The sequence below is a fragment of the Myotis daubentonii genome, chromosome 11 (genome assembly GCF_963259705.1).
Source record: "Myotis daubentonii chromosome 11, mMyoDau2.1, whole genome shotgun sequence".
NCBI lineage: Eukaryota > Metazoa > Chordata > Mammalia > Chiroptera > Vespertilionidae > Myotis > Myotis daubentonii.
The window spans coordinates 72,434,186-72,451,768 of record NC_081850.1 but is presented as its reverse complement, the minus strand read 5'-3'; the positions used below and the strand labels follow the sequence as shown (position 1 = coordinate 72,451,768).

The window sequence follows — 17,583 nt, the reverse complement described above, 5'->3', positions numbered from 1 at the left end:
GGACCACTGGGCATGTGGAGCTGTCCGGCCCGCCTGCTCTGCCAGAACTGCCTTCAGGAGACAGTCTGCCCTCCTCCCTGCTCCGTTGTGGGGCCTGAGACAGCGGAATCTGGCATAGGGACTGGTGGGGACAGGTCCACATTACTCAGTGGCCCACGTGTGGCTCCCCAGGGGCCCAGATGGGAGACCCAGGCCCATTTGCCGTCTGCCCACTCGGCTGGATTTCATCTGCGAGCTCCTGGACAGGTCACCCACACATGCCCCCAGGCCTGGACCTCCACCCCCTCTGGGCACTGTCCGGAGAGTCTCCTGGGGCCCTGACAAGGTATCAGGTGACTCAGGTGAGCTTGAGGAGCTGGGGCTCTGGTTTGGGATCCTGGAGCTCCTCATTGTCTGATCCCCCCACCATCAAGCCCTGGGCCTTCCTCAGCCTCTGAGCCGCCTCTGGCATGCTCCCAACCCCTTTGGATCCAGTGCTGATCAGTCACCGTCGTTTTCTCTCGCTCTCTCCTGTCCCCACCAGCAGAAAGCGCTTTCAGTCGGAGAGTAGAAAGCAAAGCACAGAACCACTTTGAAGAGACGAACAGCAGTTCCCAAAACTCCAGCGGTGAGTGTGCCCTGTGCCAGGAGCCCCGTGCTGAGGTTGCCGGCTCCGTCTGCTCCCCCCTGTGGGCTGGGGTCTCCGTGATGCATGCTGGTGGTGTTGGGAGGGGCTGAGAATTAGGAGGCCAGGGCTGGGCAGAAACCCAGGGCCCGGTCTTTCAGGGGCCTCCTTCTGGGCCCGGGGGGCATCTCGGGGGACTGTGGCCCTTCCTGTCTCTTCCCCATGGAGAGAGGAACTCCCCCTACCCCATAGCCTGCAACACCTACACGCATGGCCCCAGAGAGCTGAGCCTAAAAGAGCCATTTCTATATTTTTAGGGAAAACATCAGCCATTTTCTTTCCAGCAGAGGCAATGGGGTTACAGCAGAGAGAGCTGTGGCCTGGTAAGCCAGAGGCCCAGAGTTCTGGCTCCACTCGGACCAGGAACCATCCAAGGGTTCCCATCCAGCCCCTGCCCGCCCAAGGTTTGCCTGAGGTTCCTGGCAGTGTTTTGGCGCCCCCTGGTGGCTGCCTCCGCCAAGACCCTGGCAGAACAGAGAGGGCCTTAGAACAGAGCTTTCCAAGGCCCCTCTCCCCAGATAGACCTGGGTCAGCCCGGTGGGGCCGTGGGGGGCTCACCAGCTGCCTCTGTCCGAAAAGGCATAGCCAGGCGGTCTGCACAGTGGCAGCCAGGGCAGGAAGGGAAGGGGAAAGAGTTCCGACACTGGTTATAGTAAGGCAAGGCACCCCCTCTCTCGCACAGTTGAGGTTCCGTTCGTCATACTCGGTTCCCACTTGTGCCCCGCATATCCTGGGCACTGCCTGTGTATAGACAGATGCTGGGCGCAGCCTGACCGTCCATCGGGGCTTCATGAAACACTTGGGAACACAGGTTTGAATGGGGAGGCTTCTGCATAGGAATCTGAGCCCCAGCTCTGTCTCCAGCCAAGACTCGAACCTCAGCTCCGCCCCCTGTGAGCTGGTGGCTGGGCCTGGACTCTCAATTCTCCTCCACTCTAAAGTGGGGATAGCACAGACGTCCCTGCGTGGTGAGCATTCAGCAAGTGTCCTGCAGAGATTACGTACCCACTCACGTAATCTCTTTAAGTAAACCCAGTTATTCTCCAAGGATCCTGAGCAAGGGAGTGAGGGGTGCTGGGGTGGCCCTGACAGGACCCCTTCACTGTCGAGAACGTATCAGCTTTTCCAAGCTGCTTCAATCCTTTTGAAAAATGTAATCCAGCAGCACCTCCAACAAGTGGGTTTAAACGTGGTGGTGTTTTGCCCAAGGCCACACAGGACTAAGCATCAGGACCGGAGCCCTGGCCTCCCGGAAGTCTCTGCTCTGAGCCCCTGCCTCTCCTTCCACCAGAGCCAATACTCAGAACTGGAAACTGGCTGTGTGAAGGGCAGACACCGTTTACTGAGCGCTTACTCTGTGCCTGGCATGTGTTCAGAGCTGTGTGTGTCTTTCCTGTCTTCACGTGTGCCCCAGCCCCAGGAGCAGGGTTATCTTTCGTTTGGGGGTGAGAAAACGGAGGCTCAGGAGAAGGGGGTGGGTAGTTGCCCCAGGTCCCCAGCTTGTACGTGGTGGAGCCAGGACCCCAGCCGAGTCCGCCCGCACCACTCTGCCACCTGCGTCTGAGGCTCGCCGGGCAGCACCAGGCAGCGTGGGGCAGGTTCCAGCAGGCAGAGCACTCACAAGCACAGCCCTCAGGGCCAGGACCTCGAAGCAGCTTCCCGTCCTGTAGCCGAGCGTGGACGTTCTCACTGTGCTCTGTGGGCTCACCTTTGGAGGGCTGAGTGTGTCCTAGAGGGTGGCCCTGGCTGTCATTGCCCTGCCCAGTGTCCCAGCCCCACCCCGGAATCTGAGCCTGGCTCTGTGCTCCCCTCGTCTGAGGGCCCCATCTGGCTCACCACTTGTTAACAAGGGAAATAATGACGGTCATCTGAGAGCACCAGACCTGGAGGAGACCTAGCTAAACTGTTTCTCTTTTGCAGAAACTGCAAGTCCCCTGATTTCCAATACTTTCCCTCTCCTACAGAGTAAGTGGTGGTCCCATGGGGGGCTGGAGAGGGCGAGGCCGGGCAGGGAATGAACGGAGTGGCCCCAGCTCTCAGGGCCTCCCCAGAGCATCTGACCTTGGGCCGCCCTCCCAGGCAGACAGGGCAGCTAGTAGCGCAGGAGGAGTGCCCACCCCAGGCGGGTGGAGGAGTTGGCACGGGGGACGAGGCAGACCCCCAACAGTGGCAGCCGCCTCTGTCCCCCAGCCCTGCAGGAACACAGACCTCCCCATGTCAGCCATCCTCCTCCTCTCTTTATCCTTTCCTCCTTTGTACCCCTTCTTCCTCCCTCGTCTCTTGGGCATTGACTCGAGTATTGGGAACAGAGATGAAAGATAAAGGCCCACTTGTCCCGGTCCTGTGTGCTGTCATCCACCCTTCTCTACCCCCTCCGCCTCTTCTCTGCCCTTTCCGCGTCTTGTCCCACTTCTTGCTTTTCTGTGGCTTTCTCCCCTTCTTACCCTGTTCTCCAGTTTCTTCTTCCTCTCCTTTCCTCTGTGTGCATTGCCTTGTTTGGGGGCTCATTCATACATTAACTCATTCGTTTGCTCAGCAAACAGTGATGCCCATGTGCTTCTACAGGCAGGCAGATGGGCCGGGGAACCAGTAAGACCCGGTCTCTGGCTGAGAGCTCCTGTCCCTCCTCCAGCCCATCTGCCCCACGCACCTCACCCCCAGTGCCCAGACAGTGCCTGGCACACAGTAAGCACTCAGTAAATGGCTGCCTGACCCCATCAGAGGCTCTCTGAGGCTGCACGTCCCCCTCTCCCCATCGATCCTTCCTGCCCCCGGCCTCCCGCTCACCCGTTAGTGCCAGGGGCAGGTCAGGCTGGGCCCAGAGCCCCAGTGTGTGTTGGGGTTCCCAGTTCCCAATCTGCCCACAGCCCAGCAGGAAGGCGCCCAGGGTCCTTCTGCCCCTAAAACAGCTGCTTCATTTCTCCCCGCAGAACCCTACACGTGTGGCGCCTGTGGGATCCAGTTCCAGTTCTACAACAACCTGCTGGAGCACATGCAGTCCCACGCGGGTAAGCGCCCCCACAGCCCATGGGGTGCTGCAGCACCACCACCCCCAGACCAGGGAAGGCCACTCTTTCCCAGGAAATGGTCACAGGACATGGGACCTGCCTTCAGGATCCCCAGTCCATCGGTTATAACACGGAGTGGGGTTAGGGGGACAGCAGGCTCGGGAGAGCAGAGAGAGTGGCACGGGGCTGAAGCAGGCTTCTGGAAGGTTGTGGCTCCCATGTTGAACCTAAAGGCCAAATAGGAACTGACCAGGGAGATGTGAAGGTGGATGTTGAGTGTGGCTTGAGGTCAGAGTGAGCAGAGGCCAGAGATGCGAGTGGGGAGGCCCAGGGAAGGCCCTGAATGCCAGCTCGGGGCGTTTAGACTTGACCTTACAGGGGATAGTGACAGCAGTTGAAGGCTGCTCAGGGACCACGGCCTGAAACTCCCACAGCCCCCTCCCTCCCTCCCTCCCTCCTCTGAAGCCCCAGCCCTCCTCCTGCTCTGGGGCCTCTGGAAGCTGAGGCTAATTAGGGAAGAGTCTGGAGCCAGTGCTAGGCCAGCCTCAGGCAGTTGGGCAGAGGCCATTAAAATGCAAATCAAGGCTGCACCTCCTGGTGGCCCCACCTCCTCCAGCACCTCCACTTTTTCCATGAAGAGCTTTGGGCCGCTTTGTTCTGGTCCAGTGCTGGCAGAGAATGCGGGAGGCAATCCGGTGCAAAGCCAGGCTGAATCCCAGCCAGGCTGCGTCGGGATTAAAGGATTGACTCCATAGAGAGAAATTAAACGTCGTCATGATCTGCGCAGTTCACAGCGCTGCTGCGAAGGGGGATCAGCCTCGAATAACACCAATCTCATTAAGAGGCTGCTGAACGCACAGGGTAATTCCCGCTAATAAACTTCCTGTCGCTGCCGGAGGGAAACCTGTCTTGCTTTGTAATAGGTCGGGAGCCTGTTTTGTCAGTAATAATACTAAAGACAGCGAACATTCAGTGAGCGATCAGTATGTGTCAGGTGGTTATTTCGTTCGATCTGAACAAGCCTGTTCACCAGCTGACAGGATCCCATTGTACAGATGAGGAAACTGAGGCTCAGAGAACAGAATCACTGGTCCAAACAGCTACTAACATGATCTGAGCTCTTCCTTGGTGCCAGGACTTATTCTCAGAGTGTCACACATATTAGCTCACTTAACCTCAGAGCATCCCTCTGCGTTAAGTGTCTGTATTAGCTCCACTTTACAGATAAGGAAATGGAGGCACAAAATGGCCTAGTAACTTCCTGATAAATATACTGAAAAGTCCAAGGCTGTGCAGTCACCATGTTAGCCCCATGCTCTTCCTCCTTCCTGCATTGGTCCCTCCCTGGGGGACAGCCTTTCTTCCAGCTTCGCATCCAGCCCCTTGTAGACCAGACGTGAGTGTGTGTGTGTGTGTGTGTGTGTGTGTGTGTGTGCGCCTGTGTACATAGGGATAGGCACACAGAGTAAATGTTATGTCCAGCTCAGGCTGTAAGTCAAGCCTTTTTACAGAGCATTTACAGCACCTCACCCATGCAGTAGCAGCATCTGAGATATGGAGGGAACATTTTATTTTATTCAACCGATACCAGACAATGTTATCTAATGCTAGGCTGAGTAATTTGGATTCCAAGTCCCGCGGACAGTCAGAATGAGGGAATGACCCTGCAGCTTGTCCAGCCCCAGCGTTTTGGAGGGAGGAGGGGAAACTGAGGCCCAGAAGTGACGAACTCCTGGTCACACCCACAGCCCTGGCAGAGCTGAGTTCAAACCCAGGCCTTCCAGATCCCTGTGCTCTAGTGGAGAACGTCCACAAGAAAGGCTGCCGGTTTCCATTTTAAAATCTACGCTCCCCCTTTTTAAATGTAAGATCTGTTCATTAAAAGATATTCGGCTGCCGAAACCGGTTTGGCTCAGTGGATAGAGCGTCAGCCTACGGACTGAGAGGTCCCGGGTTCGATTCCGGTCAGGGGCATGTACCTGGGTTGCGGGCACATCCCCGGTGGGGATGTGCAGGAGGCAGCTGATCGATGTTTCTCTCTCATCGATGTTTCTAACTCTCTCTATCTCTCTCCCTTCCTCTCTGTGAAAAATCAATAAAATATATTTAAAAAAAAAAAAAAAGATATTCGGGAAAATGCAGAGAAATTGGGAAATGAAGAACGGGCCCTAATCTCAAAGTTAACCACTGTTACTCTTTGAATGGGTTTCTCTTCAGTCGTTTTAAAGTCAGATTCATTGGGATATAATTTACAGAAGTGAAGTTCTCAAGTTTAAGAGTACAGTTGGACGGGTTAACCATCAACCCAGAACGCTCCCTCCTGCCTCCGTGCAGCCAGGCTCTCCCTGCATCCCAGCCCTGGAAACCACTATTCAGATTTTCTGGTTTTTGAATCATTTTTGGTAGTTTATGTCTTTCTAAGAATATGTCTCTTTCATTCAGGTTATCTAATCTGTTGGACGACTACTGTTTGTAGTATTTCTTCATAATCCTTTATAGTATAAAAATCCTTTTCATTTCCATCAAGTTTTCTCTGACGCCCTTTACCAAGTAGATGTTTCCTTCTCTTCCTAGTTTGCTCAGAGTTTGTGTTGTGGGTGGCTGTTGAATTTGGTCATATTTTAATGTGCATTTATATCTGTGGGGATGATTTTTCTCTCTTTTTTTCCACTTAGTATAGGGCATTACACTGATTGGTTTTCAATTATTAGCCTCAACTTGGATTTCTGGGATAAACTCCATAGTCATGATATGCTATTCTTTTTATATGTTACTGTATCTAGCTTGCTAATATTTTGTTAACGACTTTCATGTATATGTTTACGAGGGATATTGGTTGTCGTTTCTTTTCTTGTAATGTTTTTCTCTAGTTTTGGATCAGGATAATGCCAGCCTCATAAACTAAATTTCTAATAAATATACTGAAAAGTCCAAAAAAAACCACACTTTGAAGACGTGAGAGTGTGAAATGCTTTAGAGTGTAACTGGAACCCCTCCCCCATTTCAGAGCTAGAATTCTGGGGTTGTGTGTGTGGGGGGCGGGGTGGGGGGACCTCCCAGGCAGACCGGGTGCTGCGATCCCCATCTGCTCAGCACTGACTCCACGCCGGGCACCGTGCTCCATCCTTTCCCTGCGTTATCTCCTGTTAGTCCTTCCAGCAGGTGTGTCCCATCTGTGTGATTCTCTTCATTTTTCCAAATGATGAAAACGAGGCTTCGCAAACCTCTGGTAGCTGTGTGAGGAGGAGCCAGGATTTGGCTCCAGGCCTCAGTCCCAGGGGGCATGCGTGCCCTCCCCCGCCCCCTCTAGTTCTTGTCTGTTAGTCCACAGGCCTCTGATACTGTAGGGTGACACACCGTCCCCTTTGTGCCCACAGCCGACAACGAGAACAACATCACCTCTAACCAGTCCCGATCGCCACCTGCTGTTGTGGAAGAGAAGTGGAAGCCCCCGGCCCAGAGGAACAGCGCCAACAACAGTAGGTCTCTTCCAGGCTGGAGCCGGGGGACTCACGGAGGTCTGCCCCACGCACCTCCAGCCCCCGCTCGGGTTGCTCCCTTCTGCCCCCATCCCCACCACCCGTGCCTCCCAGGGAGACGGAAGGCCATGCATAACAGTTTCCAAAGCACTTTCACACTTACTAGTAAGAACTCATAGGATCGCAAAAGGAGGCCTGGGGAGAGGAGGTGATCTGTGTGTGATCAGAGAGTCCAAATTGGTGACAGGATCACAACAGGAATCCACTCTCACAGTTTCTGTTGGTTGCTCTTTCCTGACACGTTGGCCTCCTGCATTTTATTCACTGGAGGTGCCTTTATTAGCAGCCATTGCTATACTGAGGAAGAGGTTAGACCAGTGGTCGGCAAACTGCGGCTCGCGAGCCACATGTGGCTCTTTGGCCCCTTGAGTGTGGCTCTTCCACACAATACCAACTTTCACACATGGGCCACGAAGTTTAAATCGCACCGTACATGCGGGCCCGCCCATGGTATTTTGTGGAAGAGCCACACTCAAGGGGCCAAAGAGCCGCATGTGGCTCGTGAGCCCCAGTTTGCCGACCACTGGGTTAGACTAGTTGGCTTCAAAAGTCTGGGTGACTGGCCCATGCAGCAGGTAGCTGCACACATGCCACTATGTTGTATTCCCACGCCCATGGCAGGCATTATCAATCCATCAGTCATAGAATGTTATTCTCGTGAAACTCATGTAATTTCTGTGCAAGATGAAATCTGTTCATAATTCCTAATAATAGGTGCTGGGAGTATTAGTCTGCTGCTGGATCAAGGAGCCTCAGATGCCAGGGTTAATCCGATCTCCCCTTGTGTCCCCTGCCAGCCACGGCCAGCGGTTTAACATCCAACAGCATCATCCCCGAGAAGGAGCGGCAGAACATCGCAGAGCGGCTGCTGCGGGTCATGTGCGCTGACCTGGGAGCGCTGAGCGTGGTGAGTGGGAAGGAGTTCCTGAAACTGGCCCAGACGCTGGTGGACAGTGGCGCCCGCTACGGGGCTTTCTCCGTCACCGAGATCCTGGGCAACTTCAACACGCTGGCACTGAAGCACCTGCCGCGCATGTACAACCAGGTGAAGGTGAAGGTGACGTGTGCCTTGGGCAGCAACGCCTGCCTGGGCATCGGCGTCACCTGTCACTCACAGAGCGTGGGCCCCGACTCCTGCTACATCCTCACTGCCTACCAGGCCGAGGGCAACCACATCAAGAGCTATGTGCTGGGCGTGAAGGGAGCCGACATCCGTGACAGCGGCGACCTGGTGCACCACTGGGTGCAGAACGTGCTGTCAGAGTTCGTGATGTCGGAGATCAGGACAGTGTACGTGACGGACTGCCGGGTGAGCGCGTCCGCCTTCTCCAAGGCCGGCATGTGCCTCCGCTGCTCAGCCTGTGCCTTGAACTCGGTGGTGCAGAGCGTGCTGAGCAAGCGGACGCTGCAGGCCCGCAGCATGCACGAGGTCATCGAGCTGCTCAACGTGTGCGAGGACCTGGCGGGCTCCACCGGCCTCGCCAAGGAGACCTTCGGGTCGCTGGAGGAGACGTCGCCGCCGCCCTGCTGGAACTCGGTCACGGACTCGCTGCTGCTGGTGCACGAGCGCTACGAGCAGATCTGCGAGTTCTACAGCCGGGCCAAGAAGCTGAACCTCATCCAGAGCCTCAACAAGCACCTGCTCAGCAACCTGGCGGCCATCCTCACGCCGGTGAAGCAGGCGGTCATCGAGCTGAGCAACGAGAGCCAGCCCACCCTGCAGCTGGTGCTGCCCACCTACGTCCGGCTGGAGAAGCTGTTCACGGCCAAGGCCAACGACGCGGGCACGGTCAGCAAGCTGTGCCACCTCTTCCTGGAAGCCCTCAAGGAGAACTTCAAGGTGCACCCGGCGCATAAGGTGGCCATGATCCTGGACCCACAGCAGAAGCTGCGGCCGGTCCCGCCGTATCAGCACGAGGAAATCATCGGCAAGGTGTGTGAGCTCATCAACGAGGTCAAGGAGTCCTGGGCAGAGGAGGCCGACTTCGAGCCCGCCGCCAAGAAGCCGCGCTCCGCCGCCGGCGAGAACCCCGCCGCTCAGGAAGACGATCGGCTGGGCAAGAACGAGGTGTACGATTACCTGCAGGAGCCCCTCTTCCAGGCCACCCCCGATCTCTTCCAGTACTGGTCGTGCGTGACCCAGAAGCACACGAAACTCGCCAAGCTGGCCTTCTGGCTCCTCGCGGTCCCGGCCGTGGGGGCCAGGAGTGGGTGTGTCAGTATGTGTGAGCAGGCGCTTCTCATCAAAAGGAGGCGACTGCTCAGCCCCGAAGACATGAACAAACTCATGTTCCTGAAGTCCAACATGCTTTAAGACTTTTACTTCCGAACAAAAGAAAAGCGAGAGAGAACGGTAGGGGAAAAAATTTACACAACACTGTCGCAAACAAAGGAAAGGAGTTTAAGTTCTAAACACTGTGGACCTCATTCTAAACGCCCCCTGGAAACTTAAGTGCTTTTTCCAGTGTGTGTGTGCATGCGTGTGTCCCAGCACACGGACCGTGGGTGCGGGCGCGAGGCTCTTTTGCTCATCTGCGTGGCCGTTGTAGCTTCGCGCACGCGTGCACACACATACTACCCTGGTGCATGTCCACGCCTGCTCGCGGGCGCGTGTGCGTTAAACTGGGCGTGTCGGGAAAGCCGAGGGTGTGGGAAAGAGGGGAAACGCTCACCCCGTTTCCTCGGCGAGGGGCTTCGAAGACTTGGTTTTCAGGTGCGCAGGTTGGTAGGACGCCGATGTTGCAAAGTGTTCAGGCAGCTGAAATCTGAAGTGACTTGACGCGCTCTGTCCTCAGCCCATGGTCCCCCTTTGCCCTTCATGCCCCCTCCCCCCAGCCCTCCTCACCCTAATGCACCCTCCCCGGCTGCCCCGCCCTCCCCGGCTGCCCTGGATGGATTCTCCAAACTGCATCAGATGGACAGTTTCTGCACTGGACTTTGTTCTTGTTCACCTTCAGGGCATTGAGCAGCTGCCTTCGAGACACTGGCGGGTGTCACGGGGCAGCCGCCTTAGAAACACACCTATCCATCTCCCCAGATCAGGAAAGGAGACTTTAAGAATAGAAAGCTGACTTTTGGCTTTTTAATATAAGAAGAAAAAAAAAAAAGACATATTTCAGAGAAGTATAGATACTATCTCCACTCCTTAATTCTCTTCCTAACATTTTAGCCGTTTTTACCTTTTGGTTTTGTTTTTTTCAGATTTGATTTAGACTCTGCTAGGAGGCACTGAATGTCTATAACTTATGTTTTGAAGGTTGTTTTTTTTTAATTGCCATTTTTGTTCCTCAAGTCACACTGTAAACTAGCTCATCTCAGTGGTATATTCGCTCTCCTACGGTTTCCATTAGCCTTCCCTGTACAGTCCCGTGTCTGTGTATTCGAACAGCCAGGACCACGCACTGGTCTGTGCTGTGTGGAGACCAGGAGTGGGGTTGGAGTCACAGGTTCCACGGGGGTGGGGTTCGGTGGAAGCCATAGGGACGCCTGTGGTTGAGGATTTCTCCTGAATGTAAGTGAAGGCCCGCCCTCCTGGCTCGCCGCGTCCGGTCCTGCGAATGTCCGACTGATATACCCAGAGTGCATTACACCACTCGCCACATCACTGACACTCTCAGCTCAGCAGGGACTCCTGAGCTGATCCACGTTCACGTCCGTCACACCTCAGACCCACCGCCTCCCCACCCCTCCCCAGGACCCCAGGGGTTCCGGTGGGTCTGTTGCTCACAGCCCTGGGGTCCCCACACTCGAGCCTCAGCCCTCCTTCCAGTAAATAGTTGCGCGGTGCCTTGTGGGCCAAACGATGGATGTCTGGAGGGTGGAATGGCATGAGGCCACCCTGAGCGATGCTGTGAAAGATGTCCGTAGGCTTTTCTCTCCACGAGCAGTTCCGTTTGTACACACTCAGTCCAAACACCGAGGGTGGGCGCCCCCCCCGCCCCCCCCCCCCCGCCATCTAAGAGGTGGTTCCATCAGGATCAGTGATCAGCCCCGGCCCACCTCTCTGTGAATAAAGTGCTGGTGGTCTCCCGTCCTCCGGTGCCCATGGCTGTGGCATGGATTTGGCGACACCAAGGGCTTCAGGCTGAGGACGGCCACATGGCTTCCACAAAGGCACATTCTACCGTCTCGGGGGCTAGGGCGACTCCACCCCTTCCTCCTAAGAAAGCATTACTCAACTGCCAGATACCTCGACTACAGAAAGCACTGTTCCCTGCCCTCTCCCGGCCCTTGGCAGATGGGCAAGCGACGCTGGTATAGAAACACTGTCCCCGGGGGCCTCTCCTGCTCACTTTGCCTCATGAGAACCACCCCTCCGAGACTTGGATGCACTGCAATGTATGAGAGTGGGCTGTGGGCACGTTCTCTCCAGCAAAGCCATGGCCTCAGCCACCGCCCTGCCACTTCCTCACCCAGAGAAGGGCTAGGTGTTTCCCCGCAACGTCTCCAGCTGGGCTCACGCCATCAGAAGAGCCTCCATTCGCACTGGCCAGTCACCTGATGTCACTTCCTAGAGTGTCTCGGCAGACTTCGGGCCTCCGGGCCTTGCAGAAGGTGGCTGCAGGGGTGCTGAGGAGTGACGGGTACCTCCAGCTCCAGGTTCCTCCCGCCCTGCTCTGCTCTGCTGCCAGGGAAGGGGCCACACCAGGAGGGTCAGAGCTGCTCCCTTGGTGTGGTCGGTGGAAACGGCCTTGGGCCCATCCTCCCCCTACGTGGAGCAGAGCTGTGTGCTGGTGTTGCCCGTTCTGCGGCCAGTTCGTTAGGAAGTAGGCAGTTCACGTTCTTGTAAAGCCATCAGAGACCAAGTCCAGATGTGCATTTAGAGTCTTTGGACCACGGGATGTCAGCCCTCCAGAATGAAATTCGAGTCTCACTGAATTCTAGGGACCGAGTCACGTGTCGTCATCTGGTCTTCCGTTCCACCTGAGTTTAGTCCTTAGGACAGGCGCTGAAGCTGTCTCCTGCGGCTTCCTCGACTACCTGTGGTGACGAGGTGGCAGGTGGCCATCTCTCTCTCTCTCTCGCAACCTCTGGATCCCCAGAAGCTGGTGCCGCCCCTCAGCCTGCTTCCTCACGCAGGCAGTTCCCATAGTGCAAATCCTGCTGCCGCCAACCGCGTAACAACCCAAAGATCTCACAGGTCCAGCCACTGGCCCCCGATTTATAGCAATATCCACCTTGTTCCGATTCTAGCCCAGCCAAAGGACGGAGGTGGGCTCTTCCACTTAATCTCCAGGCACGGACCTGGCCTTGACCTATGGAAGGGTCTTGTCTCCTGCTTCCTGCTCCTCTGACAGCTGTGGGACTTCCCAGCACAGGCCCGTGGCAGCTGGCAGACCAGGGACCGTTCCTGTCATGTTCTGGGCAGCTCCAGGTGTTCGCCTGCTGACTTGGACACACCTCGTCTCAAGCCACGTGATTCCCAGGACAGACCGGGCCTTTGCTTTGGCGTACACAGACCCAAGAGGAGACTGCGGGGTTGGCCCCTCCCCTGAGGTCAGCTGGCTTCCCCACCCAAGCCCAAAGGACCGTGCTTCGTGGGTGGTCCTCAGATTTGGAGTAGCCAGGGGGTCTCGACTCCACCAAGAGCAGTGGTGCCATCCCAGTCATCGCGCGTGGATGCTCCTGTCCCAGCAACGTCCTGCCTTCCCTGCGCCTCGGTCAGCCAGCCAGGCACCCCCCCCCCACCCCCCCCCCCCCCGCCCGCCCCAGGTGGTAGGTAGAAACCAGGAAACACAAGGGCGGGGCCACCTGCTGCGTCCAATTCCAGCCCACCTGGCAACCTCGTGCTTGGCCTTCAGAGTGGCTGTTGGCTGGGCAAGGCCTGATGGCACACTGAGGAGTGTGGGTCTCTGGGATTCTAGGAAGGACTGTTTGTCTACACCAGGTCCAGAGGCTGCCAGGAATTCTCTCCTTCGGTTTGCTCCTGTCCTTCGCGTTCAAGAAACACCGGAGGCAAACTGCAGGGCAGGTTTTCCATGGTGACGCCGAGCTTCTGTCTTTGGGAGACCCCATGCTTGCGGGAGGCTGCCTGCCTCCTCCTTGGACCGGGCTCCTTGGAGAGTGCGTGGGCCCCTGGAGGGATGTCAAGGATACAGCGCATGCTCTCTGGGCTCCACGGGGTCACAAGGAAGGTTAGAAACGAGGCTGGGATGCGGATGGAGAAGGAGGGCCCGTGAGAAATGGCCCGGAGGGGACAGTACCTGGAGATTGTCATCGTGAGGGACACGCAGAGATGGAAGAGGAAGTGCACAGGACATGTGAGTGGGCTCCTGCGCCCTGGAGCTGGACTGAGTTCATGGCTGCGCCCTGGCCTTGGGGACAGGCCAACGCCTGTGTCCCTGGATGTACTTGCAGGAGGGCTCCTAGACAGGCTGCTGCTGTAGACAGAACCAAGAGGCTAAGGAAGGCTCAGGCTGCTCCCAGAGACAGGAGGTGAGGGCTCCTGTCTTGGCCCTGCCTGCCCTGGCCCAGCCCCCGGTGTCCACCTGGGCCGGTGGGAGTCTTGGGATGGGGCTGCCCCCTCTTCACTGTGGCTAATGTTTGCTAGGCCAGTTATGGTGAACCAATGATACAGTGTTTCCCTCTCCTCTTCGCCTCCTGGCTCCCCCCTCAGGATTTTCTGGAGGATTTGATTGTTTCTCTTGGGCTCTCATTTGGGTTTGAGGATCGTAGTCAGTCAGAGGCCTGCCTTTCCCGAGGGGCCCTGTGCTTTCCTTGCGAAAAGGCACCTGCTCCCCGCGTGGATGAGGGTGGAGATCCTGTTGGTCTATTCATGCCCCCTCCGCCACCACCACGGTGTTGCTTCAAAGACTCGGCTCCTGTTCCGAGGAGGATCTGCTGGGTTTGCAGTTGGGCGTCAGCATTGGACCCATGAGGGTCCCACCCATCCACTGGGCACCTTGACTCTTCAAACCAAAGTTCCTTACAGGGGCACAGCCCAACCTCGACTGCAACCTCAGGGGCCTGGGATCCCTGTGGCGCTTCCTGAAATCCAGGTTGGCAGAGACCTGGGGGTCTGAGGCCAGCTGGAAGGAGGGCCTCCTCCCACAACCCAGGGGGACCCCCTCCCGCCCAGCCAGGGCAGCTGGGTTCCCAAGCAGTGAGCCAGCTCGTGGACTGGCCTGGGGCTGGGACTCACCACCCAAGAGACAGAGGGACCTGCGGGGCTGAAGGCTCAGACCCACCAGGCAACGTGTCCAGGGCCATTCAGATCCCAACCATCAGGAAATCATTTTGTACAACCACCCGAAGCAGAGATATTTTTTAAAAAAGGATAAATTATTTTCCGTTCTCTTCTGATCCTACCTTTGTCTTTCCCCCACAGCTTCCCGTCGGTGATTCTTTCATATCAGGTAAAGCTTGAGAAAGCCTTGGTGCCCCTCCCTCCCAGGCCCCACTCCGTAGCCACGTGCGCACACCCCCATCCTTTCTCAGTAGTGAAGACGTTCTAGGCAATACCATAGGCACATCTGACTGTGTCTCTCTCTTCGAGTGCAAGAAACTCAAGTCATCTTAAAAAAAAAAAAATGCAAAAAAAAATTTACAAAAAAACAAACACAAAAAAATATCTTTTTTAGGCCAGAGTTTTCTACAGGTATTAATGAATATTTTTCTTAATCCTTATAAGTTTTATGTGTTTAATATTTCTTAATACCGGTAGCATTAATTTATACTTTTGTAGCAACACAATATTTTTATAAACAGCCAGTGCTTGGCTCAAGTCTCCACGAGGGGTTTATACAGGGCCATCTTGGGACCCTGTGTACCATGTACTGTATTTAAAAAAAAAAAAAAGTTACCTAGTGTCACCCTTGCTGTGTTAATTAACAAAAGACGTTGTTTGCGGTCTCCTGTGTCGGTGTGGATCCAACAGCCTGTGGGTCCGACAGCTCTGCAAGGGGTCACATTGCATGGGGGTTGCGTTGACGGTTCTTGTGTGATGTGTGAGCCCCCGAGACCAAACTTGTGGGTATATTTAAGGGTTTTCTGTTTGTCCTTTGGGTCTTTCCGTTTCACTTTGTTTGGGTCCCTGGTACCGTTTTCTCCATTTATAGCCAAATCAATTTCGTGATGTTTCAAACTTTTACTGATGTCAAATGGAGGAAAGGAACAGAAAAAGGAAAGATTTTTACGAAGTAATAAAATTTAAAACTGAGCTGTTTAAATGTTGCTGTTTTTAACTGTCTGTTCTTGTCCAAAAGTGGGACATTCCCAGGGAGAAGAGGAAGGTCCCACTTGGTTCCTTAAATCGCCAAAAGCCCCCGCCCAGAATTCAGAACCCCTCGACCCCATGAATTCTTGCAACATTATTTCCCGGTTGGTTGATGCCAAGGCAAAAGACATCCTTTTAATGGTTAGAGAGGATCAGTTGCTTAAATGACTTCATGTCGGTGTTGTATTTATGGTTTTACAATAAAACGACCTTTAGGAAGATGGCAGTGTGTGGTGGTATTTTTTGGGTGTGGGGTTGGGCTGTGTCATCCAGTCAGCATCTACTGGTGAGTGGAGATGGATCAGGGGCAGGGCCCCTGGGGGTCACAGCTGGAGTCCAGCCTAAGGCCAGCGCTGCTAACTCATCTGAGCTCATCGCTTACCTCCAGCACCAGACCCTGCGCAGCCAATGTTTGATAAATGATGGAGGGACATGGCCAAGGGGAGACGGGGTCCCTACAGACCTGGCTCATGGACATCGTCCCGTGGAAGAAAGGATGGATTTCATCTGGGTCCTACAGACGCAGTGCCTAAGGGGCAGATCCAAGTTCGCCTGGCCCAGCGGTCGTGCCTGTGCCTCTTGTGAGCCTGTGGCCTTGGCCTCCCCAGTGATGTGCGCGGCGTTATGTGTTGTGTGTGACATCTTGTTTTCTGGGGAAGGGTGTCCGGGACGTTGCCAAATTCCTGATGGCATCTGCGAGAGCCCTCCACGGTGAACTGCTGGGTGGACTTGCCCCACGACAGGCACAGGCACAGCAACTCTCCGATTGAATAGAGTCCAGCCGAAGGCAAGAGGGACAAAGATACCATTGGAAGATGCACTGCTGCCTGAGTGGGCGGGAAGGGTGATGGCCCTTCAAGTGGGAACACCTGTGCAAAGGTGAAATTGCCATCTCGCCGTCATGGCGGATGCCGGACACCCAGCGCCTCTATCCCTGCCTTCAACCAGGTGCAGGCTGTTCTTGAAGAGAGCGTGCTACTTGGGTCAGATGAACACGTTCCATCGAATCGCACATTCAACAGCTCATGTGGGCTCCGGCTGGGCCGGACTCCTGGGGGCATCAGCCCACCCTCCGAACCATCCCGTGAGGGTTTCCTGCGGTTAGCGGCGTGGACAGCCCTGGGCCAGCAGCCGGAATGTAACCGGGGAGTTCTATGTGGTCTAGAACAAGCCCGGAGTCCTGCTGCAGCTGCCAATCCTCCCCACACGTGGGAGCATCGCCAACAAGACCAGGGCCTGGCCCAGAGCCTGCCTCCAGCAGAAGGGCCAGCCTCTGGATGTTCAAGTTTAAAACAGAGTAAGTTTAAAAATAGCCACGTCTATTTTGTATCAGAAATGAGGGACCACTTGAGAATCCGGGGAGTCCCCAGGGCAGCCACCTTGCCAACAAGGATTCTGGGGCCTCCAGAGATGAGCCTCGCGGACTCCGGTCTCGGGCGTCACAGGTGTGCCTCAGCCCCACCGCACCCCTGAGGGACGGAGTCAGGATCCAAGGGGACCTTTTGCTGGGAAGGTTTTGGCAAATAGGGAGACAGATGCCTCGGGCCTGGGCAGGGCTGGTGAGCCTCAGGAGGCCCCGGCGCTAGGGGCTGCTCAAGTCGGGGTGCAGGCCCCGGGCTGCCGGGACTTCCTTTCCTAGAGAATTGAGAAGCCCAGGTGTGCATATGGACGCTCAGTTTTAAATGGCGCCTTCAGAGCTGTAGAAAGTACCTTCCAAGCCACACACCCCATCCACCAGCTGGCCTGCCTGTGCGCCTGCGGCGGCACCTCTGGTTTAAACATTTCTTCTCCAGGTCACTCTTCAGAGTGGCACCTTCAGGAACCACAGGGGGCTCTGCCGGGCGAGGCGTGTGTTGGGGGAGCAAGGTGTGGACACGGTGTGATGACATTTGTTTGCTGATTCCCCCTGAACCCACTGCCTAGACTCCGCCCACTTGTGCCCAGAGAGCCCTGGCCGTGACCACAGACGTGTCCCTCAGGACAGCCCTCCCCCAAGCGCTAGACTTTGGAGGAGACAGTGGGAGGGGGACTCTGGGTGGTCTGACCAAGAGGGTTGCAAAGATCTCTGCACCTAAATCCTTGCTCTGGGTTCATCCCCTCCACAAGGGAGGTGGGACTCCCTTCTTGATGGGTCTCCTCAGCCCATGGGCTAATGGC

At 55.8% G+C, this 17,583-nt stretch overlaps 1 protein-coding gene across 14 annotated transcripts in view; it reads left to right on the top strand.

Annotated features, from left to right (window-relative positions):
• ZNF618 (zinc finger protein 618) overlaps window positions 1-15,647 on the top strand; it is a 152,271-nt gene extending 136,624 nt beyond the window's left edge. For 5 of the 14 annotated variants that reach the window (XM_059657898.1, XM_059657894.1, XM_059657906.1 and 2 more), the window contains 5 exons: window positions 524-607; window positions 2,585-2,629; window positions 3,595-3,672; window positions 7,050-7,151; window positions 8,009-15,647. In XM_059657898.1, the coding sequence (XP_059513881.1) occupies window positions 524-607; window positions 2,585-2,629; window positions 3,595-3,672; window positions 7,050-7,151; window positions 8,009-9,525 (1,826 nt within the window). In that variant the 3' untranslated portion in view covers window positions 9,526-15,647. The remainder of the gene's footprint in view (window positions 1-523; window positions 608-2,584; window positions 2,630-3,594; window positions 3,673-7,049; window positions 7,152-8,008) is intronic. The other 9 variants (XM_059657895.1, XM_059657908.1, XM_059657903.1 and 6 more) reach the window with 3 other exon arrangements.
• Window positions 15,648-17,583: the final 1,936 nt, after the last annotated feature.